This window comes from Elgaria multicarinata, chromosome 6, assembly GCF_023053635.1.
Source record: "Elgaria multicarinata webbii isolate HBS135686 ecotype San Diego chromosome 6, rElgMul1.1.pri, whole genome shotgun sequence".
NCBI classification, from domain to species: Eukaryota; Metazoa; Chordata; class Lepidosauria; order Squamata; family Anguidae; genus Elgaria; species Elgaria multicarinata.
The window spans coordinates 108582546-108609514 of NC_086176.1; the positions used below are offsets into that span (position 1 = coordinate 108582546).

At 41.4% G+C, this 26969-nt stretch overlaps 1 protein-coding gene across 2 annotated transcripts in view; it reads left to right on the plus strand.

Annotated features, from left to right (window-relative positions):
• The window catches only part of DYM (dymeclin), a 228634-nt gene that overhangs the window by 112149 nt on the left and 89516 nt on the right, over positions 1-26969 (plus strand). The window contains exon 15 of one of the 2 annotated variants that reach the window (XM_063128261.1): positions 15528-15692. The exons of the other annotated variant lie outside the window; for it this stretch is intronic. Coding sequence (XP_062984331.1) covers positions 15528-15692 — 165 coding nt within the window. The remainder of the gene's footprint in view (positions 1-15527; positions 15693-26969) is intronic. 2 annotated transcript variants of the gene reach the window in all.

Consider the following 26969-nt stretch of genomic DNA (forward strand, 5'->3'; position numbering starts at 1 on the left):
TTGAGTTCCACTTATTTTAATGGGAGAAATGTAAGCACATGTTCAAGTCTCCCACTGAAACCAATAGGTCTAGAAAGTGCTTAATATTGGCTTGCTTGTCCATATTATCAATTGAAAAATAAATGCAATGTACTGGGAGTAAATTTTTCAGAGCTCCATCACTGCGCTTGGACCTTGAGGCTTAGGGGCTGTTCATACAACATGCGGACCCACACTCAGTGGTTGAGTGTAGGTTGTTTTGAAGTGTGCGTTGTTTGCTGAACCGTGGGTTATTGTGTTGTCTGAATGCCACCAGGGTGGCTTGTTAACCATGCAGTGTAGCTTATTTTTCTCAAGCAAGCCACCTTGAGAATCTGTGATTTATTTTTGGGTTGTTCAGGGTATTTAACAAGCCACACTGCATTCTTAACAAGCCACCTTGATTGTGTTCAGACAACACAATACTTGTATTGTGCAGACAACACAATACTTGTATTGTACAGACAACACAACTTGTATTGTGTTGTGTTCAGACAACACAATACAACACAATACCCTGTGGAAAATGTGCTACATCCAGTCAAGACACTAACCAATGGTTCAACAAACAGCCCACAGTTAAAAACAACCCACACTCAACCACTGGGTTAGCATGTTGTGCGAATACCACCTCTGAGTAGTTCCTGTTTGCAATACCAACATAGTCATTCAAAGGGATGGAGAACTAATGCATGGACCTCTGAGAGGCATAAAACAAAAGAAACATATGCCAATGGTATTAGTAGAAGCGTGATGACCTAGTTCAGTTGTGGCGAATCTTATAAGCTGATTAACTCCCCAGTTCTGGGAAGTGTCACCGCAATTAGTGGAAAGTATTGTAACAAGATAAGGAGCCTATTAAAATGAGGGCAGAAATTTGTATTGATAAATTATCACAGCAGAGGAAAAGGTCTCCTTACAAAATTAAATCTAATTAAAAGCATTCCATATGAGAGTCATTATTTATATAACACCAACACATCAACCTTTGTTATAGCATTAATGTTTCTCCTGTGCACTAAGTCTTGCTGTTTAGCCGCATCATCAAAATAACAATTGGTTCATGTCCTAGTGTGTGGAGCATATGGAGTTAAGGGTTTAGGCTAATATCTGTAGGTTCCAGCATGGAAATACTGTTGAACCCTGGTTTAAGCCTGGTCAAACCTTCTGGGGATTCCAAAATGGGCACCTGGTAGGACATTAATACATTCATTATCCATCTGGTGCAAACATCCCAGCATACTGCGTTCCATTAGAAGGGCACTGTGAGTTAGGAGGTCACAGGTTAGACAAATTGCCCAGATGGACAGCTTCTCAACATTGGACTTGGATGGGTACAAAACCATGTGGAATATTTTCTGGTAAATGTCTAGACCCTGAATCCCTTCTCTGCCTTTGAAATATGACAGCAGCTCTGAGTTTGGTCTGGAACTGTTGCCAGCACTTGCTTATACTCTCTGAAATGTATTAATGCCTAGCATGCCTGTAAATATTATTAATTTTTTGTAATTGCCAAGTAGTTCGACCTTTTGCATGCTTGATGGTGACCCTGAGAAGAGGCTCAAAAAAGTAGAAGGGAGGGGTTGGTATTTTTGTGTGCCTGTAATTAGGAAATGGGAGTATCCTCGGGAGGAGAAAGTGGCAACATGCTTACGTTAGAGGCCACATTATCTAGAGTTTATGTGTGGGGGATTGTTTTTGTAAACGTGATGGTGTCACATTATGTGGAGCTACAGTTGCTCAACTCTTTTGGCTGGCCTAGAGGTGGCTAGAGCCCCTCTCTTCATGGAGTAGTGCTAGTTTCCATATTTGTCTTGAAATATACATTGCTTGCTTTGAGGCAAAACAGACTCCTTAGTAGCTATGAGACACCGACAGATAAATTAGGTAGCTAAAATCAGTCCATGGTGGGGTCCTCCACCATTTTGGACCAGTGGGCACAGTTGGAATTTTGAGAGTGTTTCATGGGTGCCACCTCAAAGTGGCTGCCATGGAAAGGTGTGGCTAAGAACATAAGAAGAGCCCTGCTGGATCAGACCAAGGGTCCATCTAGTTCAGTACTCTGTTCACACAGTAGCCAACCAGCTGTCGACCAGGGACCAACAAAGCAGGACACACTGCAACAGCACCCTCCCATCCATGTTCCCCAGCAACTGGTATATAGAGGCTTACTGCCTCTGATCCTGGAGGTAGCACATAGCCATCAGAACTAGTAGCCATTGATAGCCTTCTCCTCCAATAATTTTTCAATCCCACTTTTAAAGCCATCCAAATTGGTAGCTATCACCAATACTGTGTGACTGCTGCACCCTTTCTGCCCTCTTTGTGCCTCCAGGTCCTCAGGGGGTTCCACGTGTTTCTCTCCTCACCCCATTGGGTAGATATCCCAACCAGGCCCTGCTGCTTCTTTGTTCTGGTTGGTGGAAGGCATGCAGGAGCAAGCTTTGCATTGGCCCATGTTGTTGCTATGGCAGCAGTAGGGAGAAAAGCAGGAGGAAGATTGGTGACAGGGCCAACTTTGGAACTGTTACTCTTGTGTAACTCTAGGAAGGGAGCAGACAGCTGTGGAAAGCTGCACCAGGGAATGCTTTATTGACCCTGATTGAGAGCAGCAGCATTTTTTAGGTAGCCTTGTGTTTACTAAATGTCCACGTTTACTTTTTTAAAAAATATTTTTATTTTTCTACAATACTTAAACATACACCAATACAATTAAAGAAACAACATACTACATAAATGTTGAATAAATGTTGAATAACAATAATATAATATCTATATAACATAATCAAACATAACATATAAGTGCTCCCCCCACCTCGGGATCTCATTCCTGATTCCAAAATCTCATACTTTCTTCTGCTGGTGGCTTCCCACTTCCCTTAAAAAACACAAATATTAGGAACTGTTTCCAAATTCCTTCAAAATCATTTGTTTTAGCTATACCTCTTCTCAATTTAATATTACAAGTCAGTTTGTCATTAATAGCTAAATCCCAAACTTCTTTATACCATTCTTCGATACAATATTCCCCTTGAATCTTCCAGTTCCTTGCTACAATCAATCTTGCCGCCGTCAGCAAATTCGTTATTAATTCCTTAATTTCTTTTTTACATTTTACATCTTCCAATAGTGACAGTAATGCAACTTTTGGTGTTTGTTCTATCTTCATTCCCACAATTTCTTCAATCTCCAGAAACACCATCTTCCACAATTTTTGTACGTATTTGCATTCCCACCACATGTGTAAATACGTTCCTTTTCCCCCACATCCTCTCCAACAATTTGCTGAATGCTGATTATTTATCTTGTTTAATCTAACTGGGGTTAGGTACCACCTCCATATAATTTTATAATAATTCTCTTTTATTCTCACTGACATATTTCTCAACACTCTTTGTTTCCAAAGTCCCTCCCAGCTCTGTTGTCCTATTTGTACATTCAAATCTGTCTCCCACACTATTTCCCCTGTACTATTCATCGACCCTTTCTCCAACAATATTTTATATATCTCACTCATTAACCCTTTTGACACTGTTCTTTTTCCCTTATCATTTTCTCTTTTAGCTATTAATTCCTCAAACTTCGTCATTTCTCTGCAATCTCTATTTTCTCTTACCCACTTTTTGGTCCACTGTTCTAATTGCCAATAATTTAACCAAGTTAATTTTTTATCTTTTAAAACCTCTTCCATATCCTCTCTTGTATTCATTTCTCTCAACCATTCCCTTAATTTCATTTTATTTTTTTCTATTAAAAATTTACTTAATCTGCCCTTCAGTTCCTCCGGGAAATTCTTTAACATTAAAATGTCCACATTTACATGTGTACATGAACTTGCATATATACACACATGCCAAATAAACCCACAATATAAGGATCTTTTGCACTGGTGTGGTCCGCATACAGCAGGCCATGCACTGTGCTTTGGCAAAAAGTGGGAACGTTAGCTCTTGATGTCAGAAAGAAAAAGGCTCATTTATTATACCACCCAACAAGCACTGGACTGGCAGACTATTCCTAATGTCTTTGTGTGTGTGAGAGGAGAAGACAGAGATGGAGGGTTATGGTTCAGCAAAGGAGGAACGGGGTAGTTAGACAGGGCATAGGAAGTCAAAGCACATATATGACCTTGTTTCAGAGTATTTATTCTATTTTATTTATTTATTTATTACATTTTTATACCGCCCAGTAGCCGAAGCTCTCTGTAAGAGGAAGCCAAAGGACTCCGTTTGTGGGGTTGTCATGGGTGCTTGGAAACTCACACCAGGCATAGGCTACCCTTGGATCCATAGGTTTTAGTCACAAACTGTGGAGTAATCACCTTGGACCATACCATTTTGTGGTGTTTAGTCTGATGCAGACCAAGACTGATATAGGGGGACGCTGTAGCCAATCTGGCTGCAAAAATAGATTTTGGAATGGAGAACCCTGACGTTTTTCCTTAAACCTTGACTAATCAGAGGGAAATAAGAAACACAGAGACAAGGAGGAGAAGTTGTGTGTGTGTATACAGGTGTGTGTGTGTGCATGCATGAGTGGGGGTGTTTGCACTTGGCTTGAGATCCCAATGTCTTGAGCACAATGCCCTAGGCTCCCAGTCTGTTCACCGAATGAGTAAGAGGATAAAGCTCTGTCTGGGTATGCAAAGTGGTTTGTCTCTCTGGGTATACATTGCAGCAGGATGGTCAAGAGAGAAAACTGGCCCAAGAAGCATAGGTTAGGCAGCAGAGTAGGAGAGGGAGAATGTTGGGCTACTATTGGAGTGGTGTGACAGTCTGTCCATGTTAAGTCCCACAATCAAGAAGAGCACTGGGGCACTTGAACTCAAGGACAGTTACAGACTCCAGACTGGGAACTCGAAAGGGCAATTAGTTATGGGTGGACTCAGGATGGGATAGAACAAAAGGGTAGATGGCTTGACTATGGGAAATGAAAGGGAACCTCAAGGAGGTTTCTGCCTACTTGGCTGAATAAAAGCAAGCTGACTAAGCATTACAAAAGCCATGTTTCTGAGAGAGGTATCTAAGTAGAGGTATATAGAACTAAAGGGATACCACCAGGTTATACTTTAACCCGCTGACCACTTTTGAGGTGAGGCTGCTTCAGGATTGGACTGTTTCTCACCAAGGCTAGATACTGGCCAATTTAAAGGTACCCTCGTGGGTTGGCTAGCTGGGGCGGTGACTTGGTAGTCAGGAAGGCATTTCAGTTTACTTGGACCTCTCAGCTTTTGCATACTGCAGAAGGACAATATTTTTAACTTACAATGGAGGACACATCCGTCAATGAACTTAAATTACAATAAAAGTAGGTAACCTAGCATACTAGCACCAAGATCCTCTTGCTCCTAGCTGCCACGTGCCTCCTGCCTATGCAGCTTTTTCCAGAAAAAAAAAGTATTAGATAAGATGCTAGGATTATGCCATCCAAAATCCAAACTACTTGTGCACAAAAGCTCTCATGGCAAGGGCTTCTCAGTATCACTTGTGTTGCAGTTATTAGGTGTTGAGTTCTTTCTGTCTTTACCCACATGTGAAAACATTATCTACAAGTATCTCTTTAAGCGCTAAAGAACACAAATGATTTATGTAGAGTTGGTGCAGAATTTTGGAATGACTTCGAAGTATCAGATAATACAAACAAAAATATCTGCCCAAGTAGTACATGTTCATTTCAGTATGATTTATTAATTGGATTGGGAAATCTAGCCTAGCTTCTGAGAAACATTCCTTTAATATGCAAGACTTAACCACAGTCTTGTTCGTTTGTACCAAGGGATTTTTCTCACACTGCTTGTTCGAACAGCTTCCCCCCCCCCCAGTAATCACCACTCAAACTATTTGCCTTCTTCTTCCAAATACTTAAATGCCATTTCCCCAAGAACTTTGTCTTTGTCTAATCAGAATTATTGTCTCTACTCAAACATAATAACTTTTTCAGAGGCTTGAAGGTGATATTGAAGAGCAACCATTGCCTCATATGCATGTTAATGTTGGCTTTTCAATTGAATAGACCAGAAACTGCCTGCAATTGGGTCCTATCTGAACAAACTTTATTCCTTGAACTAGTGAGTTTGCTTCTCCTCACCCTCCCCATGCAGTTCTGTAGTGACATACAAAAATATATCAAGCTAGAGTTGCTTTCTAGATGGTACAGTGGTAAGAAGGAAAGTCATTTCTTTCGCCCTACAAATATAGATTGCAAATTTGCAGAGAGTTCATTGCCAGAATTAGTACAGTTGTAGAAAGCGAGTCCTTTAATTCCGCTATATTTTTGAATTACTAAACCTGTGTCTAGCCAAAGAATAAAAATGATAGTACACTTTGATAGTATTGTTCCTTAAGCTGGTCTGTCTAGAGGGCCTTTAAAAACTGGCACTTCTGAGTGATTAAATTCATTACGTGCTTTGGTCTTGTATATTGATATTGTAAAAAAACCCAAAAAACCACCAAAAAACTTCTCCTTGTTTTTTTTTTTTTTTAAACATATTTTCCCCATGGTTCAGCAGTTTCAATATTTATTTCTTACATTTCTATACCACTCAATAGCCAAAACTTGCTGGGCAGTTCACAACAATTAAAACCATAAAATAAAATATAAACGTTTAAAAGTTTAAAACTACAGTATAGCATACAAATAAAATCCAAAATAAAACCTAGCAGCAGTGCAATGGAACAGATTTAAAACAACAGAAATTAAAAGACAAAAATACTTTGGAGAATAACAAGTCTTTTTCACCTGTTGATGAAAAGAACTCAATATAGGTGCCAGAGGAGCCTCTCTGGGAAGCTTGTTCCACAACTGGGGTGCCACAACAGAAAAGGCCCTCTTCTTTGTAGACTGCCCTTCCTCTGGCAAGGGCTTCCGGAGAAGGACCTCTGAAGAATAACTTGGAGTCCAGACTGGTATATATGGGAGGAGATGTTCCTTCATTTAACCTGGCTGCAAGCCATTTAGGGCTTTGAATGTTAATACCAGCACTTTGAATCATGCCTAGAAATGGACAGGTAGCCAGTGCAGTTGCAAAGCATGTGATCTCCTCTGAGCATCCTTCCACCACATTTCATTGTAGGGCATGGAAACTGGCCCCGTTCAGAAGATACCTTAAACCACGGCTTTAACCACGGTGGTTGAGCCAGAAAACCGGCTTGTGTTCAGAAGACACCTTAAACCATGGCTTTAACCACAGTGAATAAGGCTTTTTGCCTTAGTCACTTTGGTTAATGCTGTGGTTTAAGGTGTCTTCTGAATGGGGCCTATGTCATGTAATTCAGAATTCAAATAGCTTGTGAAGTCTCCTGAGACTAAACTACATGGATGCTTTGTTGCTCTGAGGATACACCGGGGGTATACACGTGCATGCACAATTGTGCACACACAAACACACTTCTTACCAGTTTGGGCATCTTCCCACCAAGCTAAATTCTATGGATGTCTACTTAGAAGTAAGCCCCAGTGCAACATCTTTCAGTCTTATCTCCAGTCACTGATTTTATATAAAACTGGGGTTTCTCTGCTTACCTGGCTGAAGAAAGCCTCCTTTCTTCAGTCTTCCTGAGTTCCTTCTTTCTGAGGCCTTGAGAAAAGGGCGTCAAGGGGACGGGACACAGCCGCTAGCCAGAGGTGCATTCTGCTCGCAGGTTGTGCATCCAGATATCAAGAGTCCAAAAGTCTGGGAGTGACCAGGGCACTGTTTTGCACAAATGTCTGTCACTCCCTCTATATCTTATATCTATATCTATCTCCCTCTCCTTAGAATTTTTGTTTCCATATCCCATGCCTTTCTATAAGTCCTATGTCTTAATTCCTCACCTGTGACTGCTCCTATACCTCCATTTGAATATAAAATTCCATACTCTGTAGGGAGATTTCTTCTAAACAAAGAAAATGCTCAGCTGTTGTACAGTGTTTGCAAAGTAAATTCATCCAGTTTTAAAAAATAGTTGCAGTATTTGGGGGGTTGTGCTCACAGAAGTTATACCAATATACAATGTCTGATAAACATTGTCTGCCCTGAAGGAATTAGCTGCATAGAGAAAGAACTCACCCTGTCAAAGCCATCTTGCTTCAATACCAATTATGGGACTATTTTTTCTTTTTTTAAAAAAAAATGCTACTCCTTTTAAGATTATCACAATGGGTTGCTCTCAAACTGTGGGTTACCACAATATAAGGCAAATTGAAAACCTCCACATCTGATCGTCACCCACCCTCTGTACATGTGTGTGTAATTTTGAAGCCCTGCAAATGAAGCATCTCTTTAAGAGTTACTTAAACCTCTACTTTCGCTGCTATTCTTTACTGAGACAAAATTTGGGTCACATGTCAAACTAATGACTACATTTGGAAGAGAGGCGGTTAGGACCAAAAAATGTTTTGCATAGCAAACAGTGTGCGTGCATGTGCTTGTGTTGGTCTGATAATGCAGCAGAAACAATATACTCTGTTTAGGTCATAATCAGGTTTGATAGGACTGGGTTTTTGTGTCTCTCGATCTAAGGGAAATTCTGTGGCTTGCAAACCAAAATCTTACTTTTTTGTGAGTACAGATATATGTATTATCCTCATGCTCTCCCTCTGTCCTACTATATTCACCACAGAAAGGCACTATTTTGGATTTATCTAAGTTTTAAAAAAACATTTGTTTAGAGCTTTCAGGAATTCAAGCCCATTCATGTGCATTATGTCGTTGTAATCCATATACCACCACCCCCATGAAGTAAGTTTGTCATACTATCCCCCATATTGCAAGTGGGGGATTGAGGCTAAGAGAGGTCAGCTAGTACCTTCATGGCAGAGGTGAAATATGAACCAGGAACCTCCTGCTTTCTAGCTGTCTCTAAAGCCACTGCACTACACTGGCTGCATTTGCACCTAACACTAAGCCGTAGTTTATGTCAGCCATAATTCGTTGCTTTAGCCATGAATTGTCTTGTAGACAAATAGGCAAGGTGGCTTGTTTTCTCTATTTCTGGTTTGTTTCCCTCATGCCTATATAGATAGATGTTTCAAAAAGGATAAAAGGCACTCACGGTACAGCAGATGCTTGTAAGGACTTTAAAATTTATAATTCATTTTTAATTTCAGCAGAATGGGGAAAAAAGATATAAAATTCTTTGTCTACCTAAATTGAACCATCTCATAAATACCTTGTTACCCCAATTTCTGAAATGAGTACTTAATATCCCTGAGGCAGCCTGGGAAAACAAGTTTATTTCCAAGACCATAGCCTTTTATTCACGTTTTTAAAAATTGCCTGATGCTTAATGTTTAAACGAGGATTGGAACTATATTTGTTCCCGTGGTGCTGCGCATAGTCTCACATAACAGTGGCTAGGCACTTACCACCTGATGCTCCAGGAAGCATGGGTGAGTCATGGAGGGGCTCTTTCCCCCACCCCACACTTTTGCAATGCCAGTTTTCATAGCATTGGGGGCGAGGTGCTGGATCCCACAGTTGTTAGATCACGAGGAGAAACAGCATGAGCCTGCCCCATTTTGAGCATATAATGCTGCATTTTTGGAGAAATGGCAGCTAGACTGACTTAAAGAAGCCACTCTCCTCTTCTCCTGCAGATCGCATGACATGTTGATGCATGTGAATTCATGTGTCTGGTCATTGCTATCTAAACTGGCTTTAAAGTATAGGGTCATCCCACCAATTAACATACAACCTGAAAGCATTTTAGCCTAGCCAGTTAACTGTGAAAACCAACAGCCCTAAGCCATGATGGATAGATATTTTGTTCTGTAAAAGCAGCCTACCCTTGCTGGGTTATGTGTGACTAATCGACTCAAATATGTTTTATTTTAGGGCTACTTTGATTATTATAATTTCCACACAGTGATCAATCTTCTTGATTCTTTTCAGCATAAGTACATTGCTTGCCCAACTGCTCCTTGTATCAGCTGCCTGATTAGTGTACTTGCGGTGAAAAGTACACTCACACCGCAGTTCAAACAATAAGAGCACACAGTTCTTCAAGTTTACAGAGCTTGGTCTTTGTGTTAGAAATTGTGATGTGTGTTTGAGGTGACCCTTAGTTAAGGTGTATTAAATTTGAATTTGTGAGAGCAGCAATTCTAACAGCAGTAGTTTATTTTCCCCTTCAATACTTAACTTATTAATTAAAATGTTTATATCCCACTTCATCCCCAATGGGCTCCACAAGGCAGCTAACAACCATTATTTAAAATAAAATTACATAAAAAGAGTTAATGGGGGAGGGTGGGCAAAGCTGAGCCGATCGAGTCCCTATCACTCTTTCGCTGTTTCGGTGTCAATGTGTGCAGGGCTTCTTTGATCGGGGAAGTCTGTGCATGGTGAAGCAATAGCGCATGGGAATCACTGCTGTTATCTCTTATATTTTATTTTATTTATTTATTTATTTATTACACTTATATACCGCTCCCATAGCCAGGGCTCTCTGTGCGGTTTACAGAAATTTTAAAATTGAGATAAAAACAAGTATACAAAATTTAAAATTCTAAAACACAGAACATACACACATAAAGCATTAAAAACTGTTAAAAAAAATAAACATGTGGGTGATTAAGATGTGCCGCCATATGCCTGGGCAAAGAGGAAAGTCTTAACCTGGCGCCGGAAAGATAGCAGCGTTGGTGCCAGGCGAGCCTCGTCAGGGAGATCATTCCATAGTCTGGGGGCCACCACCGAAAAGGCCCTATCCCTCGTTGCCACACTCCGAGCCTCTCTCGGAGTAGGCACCCGGAGGAGGACCTTAGATGTTGAATGTAGTGACCAGGTATATTCATGTCAGGAGAGGCGTTCCTTCAGGTATTGTGGTCCCAAGCCGTGTAAGGCTTTAGAGGTCAAAACCAGCACCTTGAATTGGGCTCGGAAACATACAGGCAGCTAGTGCAAGCGGACCAGAGCAGGTGTTATATGGTCGAACCTTCTGGTTCCCGAAATCAATCTGGCCACTGCATTTTGCACGAGCTGCAGCTTCCGAACCGTCTTATCTGTGATGTGTGAGGTCATGGTTATCTGTGATCCGAAATAACAGTAAGGATACCTTTCCCCGTCTCCTCCCAAACCTTGGTAGGGCAAAGCTTATGGCAAGAGTGGGACTTGCAGTGTCGAGGGGCAGGTTCATATAAAACAGTGGAACAGTGGAACCAGGCTGATTTCAAAATCTGGGCAGGTTCATACGAAACAATGTAGTTCTTATGATATCCTGGTCACAGGATATTTAAGGCTTTGAAAGTTAGCACCAGCATTTTAAATTGAGCCAATAAATGAAAAGGAAGCTGTTATAAGATGGGACTTATATGGTCCAGGTTCCAGTCCGCATCCTGACAGTCATGTTTTGAACTAGTTACAGTCTTTAACGGCAGCATACACAAGAAGCTTACATAAGGTTGAACTCACTTTTCCAAGTAATCCTGACTATATCTTCACATAGAACATGTCAGAATTGTAGAACTGTGAGAAGCTCCAAGAGACTACCCTTCTTCCACCAATTCTTGGAAATATTACTTTTCAGAGAAGGATAAAATGAATGGTAATTTATTAATATGACAAATGTACCCAACCTAACTAGCGTGTTCAGAGCGTGTTCAGAGGAGGGCAACCAGGATGATCAGGGGTCTGGAAACAAAGCTCTATGAAGAGAGACTGAAAGAACTGGGCATGTTTAGCCTGGAAAAGAGAAGATTGAGGGGAGACATGATAGCACTCTTCAAATACTTAAAAGGTTGTCACACAGAGGAGGGCCAGGATCTCTTCTCGATCCTCCCAGAGTGCAGGACACGGAATAATGGGCTCAAGATAACGGAAGCCAGATTCCAGCTGGACATCAGGAAAAACTTCCTGACTGTTAGGGCAGTATGACAATGGAATCAGTTATGTAGGGAGGTTGTGGGCTCTCCCACACTAGAGTCATTCAAGAGGCAGCTGGACAACCATCTGTCAGGGATGCTTTAGGGTGGATTCCTGCATTGAGCAGGGGGTTGGACTCGATGGCCTTGTAGGCCCCTTCCAACTCTGCTATTCTATGAATCTATGTCCTTTCAAAAACAATGGGCAGAATCAAATGGGGCGCTTATGCCCTTGCCAATTCTTATGCCCTGCCAGTTCTGTTGCGCAAACAACCCCTACCACTTGCACAATGGTGATTTAACACTACTTGGACAACCCGAAATTAGCGGAAACACTCATTTCTGGAAGGAGGCAGGTCGGTGGAGCTTGCATAAGGCATCTCCGCTGACCTTCCTCCTTCCAAAAATGAGTGTTTCTTCTCATTTCAGGGCTTCCCCTAGGAAGAGCTAAATCTCCCTTAAGTAAGTGGTGGGTCCTGCCTGCACAATGGATTTAGTAGGGCCTACCGCTTGCTTAAGGGAATCAGTGGGGCATAAGGGAATCGACGGGCATAAGTGTCCCGTGGAACTCTGCCCTGAGGCTGCTAAGGGCTTTAGGATATAAGCAGAAAGCTTTAAAGGATCCTGAAATATTAAATATGTCCCTTTCTCTGTGCCTGGGTGCATTTGGGAGTGCACGAGCATTTCCACTTTAATAGCTGATGGCTTGATAGCTGGTATATGTCTGTTAATCTTTATAAATAGCTTTTTGCAGTTATTCATTCTCTGAAATAGTGGTCCTAATATCATTTTGAAATTGTTTGTTCTCTTGAGATATTATTTTTATATTAGTTTGGCTGCTCACACTTTTGGATCATATTTTGGATCTTACAGAGTGGTAGTTCAAGAACATAAAGTTGTTGTTTTTTAAATATTTCTTTCGTTGAAACAGAACAGATGATAATATTTTATTTTCTAATAACGCTTCTGATTTATGCAGCACATAACCTTGGCCGGGGGGGGGGGGGGGATTTATACACTGAGAAGGCACTGGAGATATTTTATTGGTTTCATTATCTCCCCAAATGGCAGAGTTTCATCCTTAAGTAAGAACAACTGTTTTCAATAGGAAAACTCCAAACCACACTTATTGATTTCCCAGGCTCCAGTTACCCAGACATTCCAAATGCTAACTTTTTAGATGGCGATATCAAACATTTCAGTGCTTTACTGCCACATAGCTAGAAATTAAGTTTACTGTTTGCAAGAGGAAAATGTGCAGCCTCTAATCTGCTGTGGGTAGCACATGTCTCTTTGCCCCACCCACTCACACAGAGAGAATGCCTGCTGGTTGCTTTCGGGGTTAAGAAGCAGAAAATGTCCCTGGGAGAGTGCATTATTTTTTGCCTTAATCACTTCCTTTTCATTGATTTTAGTAATAAAATACAGATATTAAATACATATTTTTCCTTTCAAGAAGCAAAAGTAATTGGCAGTTTTAAAAAGAGGACCTTGCAGAAGGCACAATCACATACCGAATCTGGTATACAAATCAACCTAATTTTTTCTTCCCAGGAGAAGGCAGGGGTCTTCGAGAGCAGGATTTTGAAAACAGTGTCAGGGCAATCCAACACTGGAGGGTTTTATCAGTATTGTGGGCAGCGGATGGGAAGAATGCAAGACTGATCTCTGTATCAGGACAGCTTGTGGGATTGGGGGGGGGAGGTTTGAGTATGACGCTTGTAAATTGCCATTTAAAATCACAAATTTTAACTAGGAATTAGCTTCAATATTTCACTGATGATGTGTTCAAATACATAAAGTTGAATGTTGAGGGGGGGGGGAAGTGCAAACTTTAAGTCATTGCTCTCTCCAGTGTAGTGTTTTTCCCAATTACAGCACTTCGTTTTTGTCAATAGGAATGAATAACAACTATTCCCCTACATGGGTGAAAATAAGGGGCTGTATTTGGGGATACCACTGGAGCTGAATTTGTTCCTGATGATCTCAGAGCCTGGAGCACAAAGTCATTCCTCCCACCCGTTGAGTTTCAACTGTGTCCCATGGAACATAGTGGGAGCTATTGACCTAGTTTACACGACATGGCAGCCCAACATTTCATTTCCATTAAATCAGTTGCATGTATATACTGCCCAATAGCCAAAACTCTCTGGGTGGTTTACAAAGATTAAAAAATTTAAAATGCATTATAAAAACCACTTGCATGCCAACATATAGCACACACAGAGACATACATAATTCTAAAACAATTTTAAACAACAATAACAAAAAAAACAGGATCTGAATAAAACCTCAGGCCAAATGCACGAGAAAAGAGGAATGTCTTAACCTGGCATGCTGAAAAGATAACAATGTTGGTTGCAGGTGGCCCTCATCAGGGAGGTCTAATGAGAGGGCTACCTCAGAGAAGGCCCTCTCCCTTGTTGCCACCTTCTGAGCCTCCCTTGGAGGAGGCATCTGGAGGAGGGACTTAGATGATGAACATTGTGTACAGGTAGGTTCATGCCAGGAGTGGCACTCCATCAGGTATTGTGGTTCCATCCCCATGGCTTAATTTACCCATGGGGGCTGTTGCGTTGTGTCTTTTTGCTTGGCGCCTGTGGGCACTCAGCTTGCAGTGGGCTGTCGTGTTATGCAGACACAGGCAGCGAGGGTTTTTTGAAGGTTAGACAAGCCTCAAATAACCCTAAAACAAGTCATGGATTATTTGATGTTTGTCTAAGCCTGAAACAACCCCTGCTGCCTGGGTTCGCACCACATGAAAAAAGGAGCATGTGGGTGCCATGCAAAAGTGGTATGACACAACAGCCCCTCCTTTAGATAAATCAATCCATGGTGGGCTGTCATGATATACAAACAGGTCCATTGAGATTTAAGTTGCCCCCCTCAACCTACCCTTCCCCGGGGTTCTGTTTCTTGCTCTCACTACAGTGGGATGAATGCTGTGAATTGGCACAGAGAGAAAGAGAGCTCAATTACAGCAGAGCCAAGTGTCTGGCTGATAACTTCCCAAGAAGCTTCTGTTTGTGCAGCATGAAGACCGAAGTGGATATGTACTGGAAAACAAAACAAAACCCCCAGAACTTAGAGGCAGCATCATGATGATTCATGCACTGCAGGACTAACCAGCCCATAACTCCCTAACTGTTGTGGCAAACTGGGTTATTGTTAACTGCTAGGTTTCTAAAGGCTGCTGGGAGAACCTCAAAGCAGTAACTTAGAAATGAACTTGGCCTTTTCATTCCTCTACTTGAAGATGGCAGTTTGTATAAAACCACACAAGCTGTGTAACTGTTCCCATAACATTTTATATTACTTCTTGGCACAAGGGCGTTTGTCTTCAAGTCGCATGAAAAGGTGGTTTGAATTTTTCCCTAAAAGTAAATCCACAAACATTGGTGTGTTTACACACACCCTCCCTGCTAAAGCCGGCAACCTCTTTTGCGTCACTAATGAAATCATCCTGGGTTGTTGCAGAGACTATCCGCCCTTTCTGCTTTTACAGTTTTTGACTTCTTCCTTTTTTTAAAAGTGCTGCTTTGCTCTTTGACATCTGCCACTGACTTGTTTCGATCATGTTTGGGTGCAGCTTTCTTAAAGGAGAATTCCTGTTTGTTTTTTCTTTTGTCCTTTTCTTTTCTGTGCCTCCCTTTACCCTTGTCTTGCAGTTACACCTGCCGCCACTTGCGGAGATATGTCTATCTCTTGGACAAACTCTATTTCCCCCACTCCCACTGCTCTACGCTGCAGCATTGCTTCTCGAGCCTCAGTGACAATGGAGAGGAGCTGTTGTCTTTAACTTGTTCTCACATTCTCAGATCCTATGCTTCCAGGTTATTAACCTCTGCTCTCCATTTACTGCATGCTGCATGCTCTGTGTGACTGGTCTGTGCATGTGGGAAAGAATAAATGGGCAGAGGGAGGGATATTTCTGGACCCCCAGTACCTGTTCATTAACTAACGATCCCCTTGTGTTTCATAACACATGTAGTTATAAACTGCCGGTCCAACATGGCTAAGCAGTAAGTAGTGTGTGATATAATTTCCATAACTCTACCATAATTTTAATTTGCAAGCATTTCATACCCAAAGTATATAAATACTTTAGAGTCCTTACTTCACAGAACCTTTTCCGCATCAACTGGCGGAACCCCTGGCGTAGGCAAATATTTGGGGGCATGTTCTAGAGAAGGGGTAAGCAACACATGCCTTCTAGGTGTTTTGGACTATGGTTCCCACAATCTGTGACTATTGGCCACGGTGGTTGGGTCTTACGGGAGTTGTAGTCCAAAACAATTGGAGGGTACAAGGTTGGGGAAGGCTGCTTTGTTCTTGGGTCACGCAAGGAGCTATCTGTTGTTCAGAGACGCTCATCTTCTATTCATCTTCTTATTCAGGAATCCCTGGTAAGTTTCCGGGGAGTCTTGGGGTTCCCTGGAACACAGTATGAAAACCATTGCTTTAGTGTGGAATTAGTCATTATGCTAGATCTGGGACTGCTGCTAAAATATAGCAGCAAGTGACATCAGGCAACATGTTTCTCCAGTCCAGTCCATCGGCTGCCACCTACAGGGTAAGGGAAGCTCAGAGTGTGATGATGACTTTGCATGGTTGGATATTAGCTATTAGCTTCCTTCATGTGTAGAAGGGAAGTGGGGCCAAACTGCTTCCTCTGCCCCAGTGCACACCCCTTAACAGGCCCCACCTCTCCTGAGCAGCTGTATAAGCCACGTGTAGCCTCCCCTTTGCAGACATCCATATAAGCCATTGGATGCCAAGGGGGCAAAGCCAGCAGTGGGGCATGACGTTGGAGCAGGCATCTTTCTCTTCTACTCCTGGAGCCCCTTTATGCATGTAATATATTGAAATAGGCTGCTTGATATGTCTACTGTGTAGAGGGGAGAAATAGATAGAAGACTGCCGCTTTTGACTGCATCCCCTTATCATTTCTTCCTTTCTTAGACTGCTGGGGAAATAGCAGTGGTCACAACTAAATTGAGTGATCGGGTGAATTTAGGAGTTGGTTCTACATACCCCAACCTTTTTCTGATGTTCCTAGTGTGCTTGTTCCTTCTTCCAGGAGATGGAGTCAGAAGACTAGGGAAGCATGGAAAGGTTCCTAAGCAGATCTTGCTTTTTACTTGTTAATCCTCCCTTGTTCTGGGACTGATCTGTTTGTCAGGTTCAGGCTAGTTCTTTGGTCCAGGGAATGGCCTAGTAGTTGCTGACGACCGAGCAGTATCTTTTAGCAGATAAGATTGGGAAACTGTTGAGCAGACACTGATACCCAGCAGCAAGTGACACGTCCATGTAATTACTTGGAAATCATCAAAAGCTAATTGGGATAAAGAAACTTTTAAAAATAAATTAATAGCTTTTTTGAGTTGCCTTTCCTATTTGTGAAATGCTCAAGGCAATGTATGTTAAAAGGTCTACCACTAAGAACAAAGCACAGTACCGTTTCTCTGAATAGAATAGTATGTTTAAATTCAAGCTACACTTGCTTTACACGTTCCTTAATGTATTATGACTGGTGCCAAGAATTTTGGGAAAGCAAGGGGTGGGGGGAGGATCGCATGACAAAATTTGACCAGAACATGGAGAGCATCCAGAATGGAAATAACAGTATCTTGGGTATGCAAGCATATAATGGTACAGAGACCACACAGTAAACATAAATAAAACCAGCTTGATTATCAAGGGAAGAAAAAAAAATGTGGCATACAGTTTGAAATAGTTTCCCTCTCTCAGAACAAAAGGAACAGTATAGCGGTTGATAGAATTATTGTTGCGGAGTCCTAGGAGAAGATGAAAACCCAGTGGTAGGAGAGAGGTTTCCAAGCTATTCAAATTAAAACCAAGAGCAAGGAATCTTTATCTGAAGGAACAATGATGTCGCTTGAGGATGCGATCAGAGGCCTCTGCTGCACAAAAGGGGGAATAAAGTTAATCGCTTGCATAAAATGCCCTGGACCAAGGGTGTAGAACCTCAGGCCAGGGGCCAAGTCTACCCACCAGCTGCTGCTAAAGGTTCGAGTGCCAAATATAAGAGGGTTCTTATTGTTTCAAAATGTGCTAAGCACCACTCTTTTGGCAATCTGATCACTTCAAGTAATTCTAATTCTGGGTGTTTTGATTAGGCCAGATGTAATTATTCTGTGCACGCATTCCCTTGGGGTGGGGCTATAGCTCTGTGGTAGAGCATGCAGAAGGTCCCAGGTTCAACCCTCAGCATCTCCTGGTAGGTCGGGGTGGGTGGGTGGGTTGGGGATCCTCTCTGAAACCCTAGAGAATTGCTGCCAGTCAGTGTCATCTGGGCTGCATGGACCAATTATCTGACTCGGTATAAAGTGCCTTCCCGTATTTCTATGTTCCTGTGTTCTTTTCTTTTTCTCTCTCTACAAGATTTTTTTAATTCTCCCCATCCTTTAGGCTCAGGGTTGGTCACAAAATAAACAAATAAGCAAACCAGAGTCAGATTTCATCTAATTCAGTTTAATTTCCCCACCCTTTTCTGGCTTAACCTGAGTCCCACAGAACAGCCCAAGCAGGTGAGCCTTAAAACACTTCAGGATTTTGGCAAATCTGCCATGGGAGGAATTCTTATAATTGGGAGGCAGTACAATAAACAATGCATAATTTAAGGCAATGTCATCTTCACATGAGAGTTACCAATATAACCTGCTCTGTAAACATATGATGCATTTTACATTTGAGAAAGATTTCATGACCAAAGCTTTATTATTAGCTTTATTATGGTAGCTTTATTATTGCTGACTTCTGATCCAAAATCAAGATCATTGATAGGATCACCCACTCTTTGATGTCTGTCCACTGTTTGGTGCTTGTCTGGACTATGACACCCAATATTCTGTGATATTTCTGTTGTTATTTTTTAAATGTATGTAGGCAAGCCCATAGTTTCTGTGATTTGAATTCCTTGCTGCTCTTTATACATATACTTGATAAACTACTTTATATTTAACTTCTAGAGGGTTTGCTATGTTAGTCTGGTGCAGTCTTGTAGCACCTTAAAGTCTTACAGATTTGTTGTGTCACATGTATTTGTGCAAGTGGTCTGTAGCCCACATAAATCTATGCCACACTAATTCTATTAATCTGCAAGGTCTCCTAAGACACTCTGTGGTTTCCAAAACAGCCATATTTCCATGATTTCTCTCACGACCATTGCAACTACCTCCTGGTGGAAACAGCTATCACCAATTTAGCCTTGTCTTCCTTTCTCTTCTGTAGGAGACAAGTCACATTCTAGTTTATTCTCACTTGCTGATCAGCACTTTGATTATTGGATTTGATTCTATCACTCTTTGACACTTAGTATTAGCTAGAAAAATATCCTTCATTGTGCCAGGCAGGTTATATACAAAGAGAAGGCTTATTATGTGTTAGGAACACCACCATCCCCATCCTACCCAGCCTTCCTTCAATGCAACGTTACCTTCCCCCATAGGAATGAATGTGAGCAATTCATCAAAATGGGGAAAAGTTGAGTGGAATGCAGAGGGCTCCGCCTGACTCTCTTCCTTGGTGACCCCCGCCACTGAGATTCAAGTCTGCCTCTACTCAAGTATGATGGAATGTCTGAACGTTTTTCTCTAGAACAGGAGTGGAGAACTACGGGAGCCCCTGGGGCCATTTTCGCCACTTGTAGGCTGCACTGGGAAGAAAATATTTTTTTATATCATCGTTTTGCCACTGAATTTTGGTGACAAATCACTCATTAGTGCTTAGTAGCACTAAAAACATTAATTTTAGCTTGTTTGCCAGCTATATTGGACCCTTTTAGTACTCTGTAGCAGTTACGGAGTGCTAAAATGGACAAATTTAGCTTGCAAACAAGCTAAATTTGTCCATTTAAGTGTGTTGTGTTTCTCAGAACACTCCTGCTTTCGATGGGAGGCAAATGACGAGGCTTGCTAAGTAATCCACAAAGCTTTTATTAAGCAACAAACGTCTCTTCTAACCTCTTGGAAACGCCCTCCTAGGCAAAACTATGCAAACTAAGCAAGACAATTATCCGTTCAAGAAGAATAAGAAGCCCCTTCCCAAACGCCTGTAACTTCAGAGCGCCTGGTGTGGAGGCAGGTTCTGGCATAATCTAACCGACTTTCTCACACCTTCCTTCTCCCCCCCCCGCCCCCGGGTGCATTTGAGCTTCCGGCGGACCCTAGCATCAGCTAGCTTGTCGGGACGCTCACCTCCTGAAGAAACCTCACTTCCCACTGAAACCTCATCTTCTCCCAAAACAGGGGCAGTAGGGTTAGACATGACAAAGTGCTCTCTAGCCATTAGGGAGCGCCATTTTGTTTGGGGAAAAAATAGGTTTTTAGAATTCAGGGTGCACTGTGAGCAGCTTGTTGCCCACCTCTGCTCCAGAGAGAAAATTCTAGAGCACCACTGTTTGATGCACCAGCAGAGTTCATGTGTTATGGGACTTCAAGTGAGCCTTATATGCAATCCTATGCATGTTCATTCAAAAGTATGTCCCAATGTGTTCAATGGGGCCTCCTTCCTAGTAAGTGTGTTTAGGATTACAGCCTTAAACTGATAGCTCTTTAGCTCCAGTTTAACAAAAATTGGGTTTCCCCCATCCCTAACTATGCGTTTCTGAAAAATGAAACCAATTCCAGTTTACAATGTTAAGGGCAAAATAAATATTGGTGCCAGTTCAGAAATTCAATTTCCAGCGCATTGGCCTAGATTATATTTGTGGATTGGCAGTCTCCATCAACATATTATTTTCTTATATAAAAGACTATTCAATCCAGAAGTTCTGCAAGGAAGAAAGTTTCATTATTTATACACACACACACACACACCTGTAAGTCTCTTAGTTTTTTCATGGTACGGAAACAAGCAAGCCAGTTGTCCTGTAACTACTCACTGTAAGAAATGGAGCTCTGACACATAGGAATTACTATGAACTACGATATCGTGACATTCAAAATCTTAATGTGAAATAAAAATTTGACCCCTTTTTAAAGTGAGGGTTGAGGAATTGGGAGGAGGGAGAATCACAATATCCTGCAAAGACCTTGAATTGCAAACATGACAGCAAAATTTAGTCATATGTGAAGGTTCACATAAGTTCACAGAATAAAGGCTAGACTCAACAAAGAATAATGTGGTTTTAAAAAGCACTAATAAACAAAAAACAGTCTTGATGTTACAGTAAGTTTCCACTTGGAATGCTGGACAACTGTATCAGTGAAAGGCAAGCAGTTTTTTTTTTAAATTTAGCACATTTGCATCTATTAAGTCCTTTCTCCTTCCCCGTTGCCCTCTGTAGATTGAGCCATCCTGGCCTGGATCTCTTTTACCCTTGAGGGCCCCTGGCTGGGACAGAGGTTTAGGTCATGGCAATACACCATGTGCTCCCCCTACACATCTGTTGGAGTCCTGCATATAATAGCCAGCGGATGGTGTAGATCTTTGGGTAGGCAATGGGTGAGATCAGTAGCTGAGTGGTGGACCTAGGTAATGTGGAGTGAGTGACCCCTTTAGAACTGCCAGGTATGAGGGTTCCCCCTTTCCCACAGACAGGGCTCCTATGCATTTAAATGTATATCTCCATGACAAGTAGAAGCCAGCAGATGCAGTAATGGGGAAAGTTTCATCGGCCAATTTTTTTCACTTGCCTTGCTGATATTAAAAGCCATACCAGGAAAAAACAGGGACTACATGGGACTGTTTTTTAGAATTGGAGCAATTCCTTACCACGTGGGGCTTAATCAGCATGAGATCTGATAACATTTGGAACTTCATTGGACTGCTGCTCACCTTTAGAACCTGGTCACATTCTAATCCTAAAGTTGTTTCAGGGTTCCTAATAAAATCTGCAGCAGAGCATTAATTGGATGGAGTAAAAGAAAATAAGTTCTTTTCTTCCCTGCCTCCAAACTGGTTCTGTATTGCACAAATCTGCTAATATATATTAACAGTGCCCTGATATAAACAAATGAAAATTAGATCTTGCATGCTGGCCAAAAGGCTCAGCAATACAATCACAGTTTATACTGCTCTTCTAACTTGGCCAGTAATGTGGGATGTGATATTTCTGTGGTTGGATTAAAATGGCCAATATTTGTTCTTATACTTCAAATAATGAAACTCTGAATATGTGAAGGCTGCGTTCGGACAAGTCAACAGTGGGGTAATAATCAACTTGACAGTTGTTTATCTAGGGGTACTCCCCACACAACCTGATATTCCCCTCAGTCCTCCTGCTAGTAGCCCATCAGCCATTGCTGCCGAAAATCTATCATGCTGACTGGACTAGAGTGGCAGTTGCCGCTTTGACCACTCCTGCCTTGCGACTCTGTGGCTGATGAAATAACCAGTGGAAGCCAAGGAAATAACCAATGGTGCCCTCCACACAACATGATAACCAATGTTGGTTCATATAGCCAACTCTACACAGCATTGGTTATTTTGGCCAAATAACCAACTGTTGGTTAAAACACAGACACACACACACACACACACCCGTGCAACACGATAACCTGGGTTAAATAACCAACCGTTGATTATTTGAATCACCATTGGTTATCATGTTGTCTAAACCCAGTTGAATTGTCCCAGTATTTCGTATGTGAAATATATGTGATAAAAATACTGTGTTGGAAACAAATATTGATTGATATATGGTCTCGACTTCCATGGGTGGTAAGAAGTCAAGGGACAGCACTTTAGTTTAGTTTTCATTGAAGGGGAGAGCACACTGAGGACTTTTGGTGTGCTTATTGGAAACCTTTATTTAAAAGCATATAAGCAGAACATTTTGGAACCAAGTAGATTCCTAAAGCTAGTATGACAGTTTATCATTTCAGAGACTGTACTCCAAGGATGCTTCATCATCTCACCATGATGGCCAGCTGAGATTAAAAATTACAACTCTGTTGTAACTTATTTAAGATGAGCATTCCAAGTTATGGAGTTATGTATTCTTTATTTTGCACTATCCCCCCCCCAATCATTTTGTACAAAATAAAACAAGAGCCGTGCATATTCAGCCCAACTTCTGTATGATAAATAACTGTAGTATTTTTACACTCACCCTAGTTAATTGCATTATGTTTCAAGCTACTTAACATTCCTTTGATGCAACTTTGAATGCAGTTTGGGGAAATTTATCTCTCACAGTGGTTTACGAAGTATGTATAACCATAGCAATACTGGTGTGTGGGGAAATAGTGAACTGTTAAACCTTGCTTCTGAAACGTTGCATTTATATATTGCACTTTTGAAACGTTAAACCATCAAAGATGAGAATCCTGCTACATGAACCACAGAGGAGAAAGATCAGTGGGAGAGGGCGAAAAGAGCAACTTTGGGTAATTAATAAAGATGACTAATTGAATAGGCTTTGAGATGCTCCATAGAATCATAGAGTAGCAGACTTGGAAGGGCCTATAAGTCCATCGAGTCCAACCCCCTAGAGTAATGTGTTATATTTCCTTTTATATCTGAGAAAGATTTCTTCTGGCATTCGGTGGGGGTTCATGTTCGTTTGTGGGGGACATTGTCAAGTCTTTTTGGATTATCATGGCTGATCAGCTTGTATCACTCAGTAACTGTTACAGCAAGCGTATCTTCATCCTGGTGCAATGTCCGCTCCATACTGCCTGGCTTTGCTCCTCCAAATGGAACCCATTGTTGAATGCCCTCTTTTAGAAAGGGGGGGGAACCATTAATCTAAAAAGTGAGATATAACATCCCCCTCCATATCGGATCTGGGAGTTTTCCACATTTAGCTTTGTTTGTTGGTTTTTAGATTTTGTTTTGACACAGCAAATTGAAGCTGTGGAATCTGGTCCTCTTTTAGACTGTGAAATTTTTAACCTTCCCTACACCAAGGTGGGCAACAATCTTCCCTCCAGATGTATTGGCCTACAAGTTCCATGGTCCCTCAGCATTGGGTAGGGCTGGTGGAAGCTGTAAGCCAAAACATCCAGAGGGTCAAAAATTGCCCTATACCCTGATCTCCACAAACATGAGCCCCAAATAGATCTGGCAAATGGAAAAATCTGGGTATTATCCTTGTATACTGTTGTGAATGTAGCACAGAGTTACTGATGGTGCATATGGAAAAGGAGTAGGCAGACTTCAGACTTGCTGATCTACTTTAATATAAATCCTGAGACCCACCAAATGGAACCAGGTTCAAAACACATACACTTCGGCCTAATCTACACCAAGCAAGATATTGCACTATGAAAGCAGTATGAAAGCGGTATATGGTCTGTGTCAATGGGCCCTAACAGTTGTCAGTGCACTTCAATACTGCTAGAAAGTGTGGCTTCTGCCTTTTATATACCGCCTTCATACCACAATATCCTGCTTGGTGTAGATTAGGCCTTAGAATTAAAGAAGTGTGAGCCTAGGAGTTTGTTTCATGAACTGAGCTTACAGTCTTTTCTTATAAAAGTCCGCTCCTGGTTATTTCACCCTCCCCTGGTTGTCTTCATTTCAACAGTGTTAATTAAGGGCAGTTTAAACATTTTATTTTACTTTATTTTATTTTAGCTTCTTTTTTATTGTTACATTTATATCTCAATTTTCTTCCTCTTGCAAGGAACTCAAAGCAGCTTACATGGTTCTGCCCCTCTCCTTTTTTATCCTCACAACAACCTTGTGAGGTAGGTTAGGCTGAGAGTCAGTGACTGGCCCAAAGTCACCCATTGAGCATAGAATCATAGAATAGCAGGGTTGGAAGGGGCCTACAAGGCCATCGAGTCCAACCCCCTGCTTCACTGGGCAGGGAATGGAACCCGGATCTCCCAAGTCCCAGTCCAACACTCTAATCATTATTTATTTTTTATTTAATTATTTATTACATTTATATACCGCCCCATAGCCGAAGCTCTCTGGGCGGTTCACAAAAGTTAAAACAGTAAACATTAAACAGTATACAAAATTTAAAAACCATCAGAAACATAAGAACAACAGTATAAAAACAAGAGTATCCATTTAATCAACAACAGTTCTGGGGTCCATTAAAAACAAACAAACTTAGCGTTGTTAAATGCCTGGGAGAAGAGAAAAGTCTTGACCTGGTGCCTGAAAGATAACCGTGTTGGCTCCAGGTGAGCCTCACCAGGGAGATCATTCCACAGTCGGGGGGGGGGGGGGGCATCACTGAAAAGGCTCTCTCTCTTGTTGCCATCCTCCAAGCTTTACACTACACTGACTCTTATTGTTGCCATTGTTTAAAAATTGGGAGTCAGAAATCTTTGCCAATCTACTCCAAATCACCCAAAGATCTGCTCACTGCTGATATAGAGGACTTCTCTTTTTGCAGGGCTATAATCTCTAAAATAGCCACCTGGAATCCCAAGGATAGAATCCCATTGGTTCCAGTTGTAATGAAACCCTGTTTTGTTGTGTTCATATATAACAACGCTGACATCTAAAGCCACCTTGGCTTCCCATTGACTTCACAGTATATGTTCTTTCTTGAACATTTTTTGTATATAAACTTGTCCATGGATTGATTTAACTTGCAAAAGAGCAACAGTTTTTAGTTTAAGATCATGCCTTAGTTATTTTATTTCAACGTTTCAAAGAACATATCAAGTTTCCTCCATGGAAATGAGATTAATTTCCACATAAATTGAATACAATGTAAATCTAATTAGTCTTAAATCTAACTTGGGCCCCAGACTTTTTGTTTTAAAGATCATAGTGGTTATAAAGATGGAAAAACTTGCACAACCATGCTAGTATGAATCACAAGACTATATTGGCCTTCCCAGCCAAATTGAAGTTTATGTATATTTTTTGGTTAAAAAAAAATGTTTCTGCCTTCTCTTAACATATTCCTGTTCCCACCTGCAGTAGCAGCAGCAAATAATCTGAATTTATTGTGGACCACTGCAGGTGGTTTTTTTAATCATCATTATTATTATTTAACTAACTGTATATCTGCATAACATAATTCTCCAACTTATTATACAAGGGGAAAGTGAAGGAAGAAGACGAACATCATCGCTAAAGAACTTCAGGGAATGGTATAGCTGTACTTCTATACAATTATTTAGCGCAGCGGTGTGAAAAACAAAAATAATTGTAATGATAGCTAAACTCTGATAGGAGAAGGCACCCTAAGAAGAATATCTGCTGCACCAATGTTAATGTTAATCACAGTTAGCTATTTGAAGCCTTAACAACTGTGCAGGTAAACTGCTGCACCATGGTTAGGAGATTGGGGGTGCTGTGTCACCACTGGGTGAATGAGAAAAAGAATGTTGCAAATGGCAGGACAAACAGACTGAAATTGACCCAGTTTAGATATAAAAAGAGAATTTAATGCTTTAAAACTGACAGATCTGGCTTCAGCAAGTTCCTAAATGCAGTAGGGCTGGGGCCGATATGTTGCCAGGCTAAGGTCCATCATTCCCTTCTTGTTCAGTATAGGGAGAGAGCCTCTCCTGAAAGCTTTTAGAGAAGTCAAATGTTATCACTGGCCTATTACTAGGGGGTGGTCTTGTAGAGAGAGAAACCCAGGGGGTCAGGGGCGTTTAATGGGTGGTGAGGAGAGGGGTTATTTTACTTGTGCTTTGTGTGAATATTGCTTGTTTCTTTAAGTATGGTTCATGAGTGTTAGCTGGTTTGTTTGTTTTGGTGTGTGTGCATTTTGCCTGGGGTTTGTGTATGTGTTTTGCCTGGTGAGGTTTTTCTCCAGAATTTTTGGAGTCAGGTGTGTTTTACCTGGGTTGTAGCTGCGGGGAGGGTTGACCTGGGGTTTTGTGTGTGTTTCTCTGAGCATCACCAGTTTGTCTTCTGTGAAGTGGGCATTATGCTATGCTTTGTGTGTGTATGGGGGGGGGGGGAGGGATTGGTGATTTAGTATTTGTGGCTCAGATCCAACTTTTTCCTTGTATTCATTTTCTTGGCAAAGTAGTTTGTCTCTATATCTCATCAGTTTGCCTTCTGTAAAAAGGGTGTTGGAGCAGAAAACTAGGTTAAAAAGAGAGATGTTGTGTTTTAGAACTCAGAGCCTACCTCTGCCATGTACTTGGGTCTTGGGAAAGTTATTTTTTTCTTTTAGTCTCGCCAGTTTGCCTTCTGGGAAATGGGTATTTCGTCAC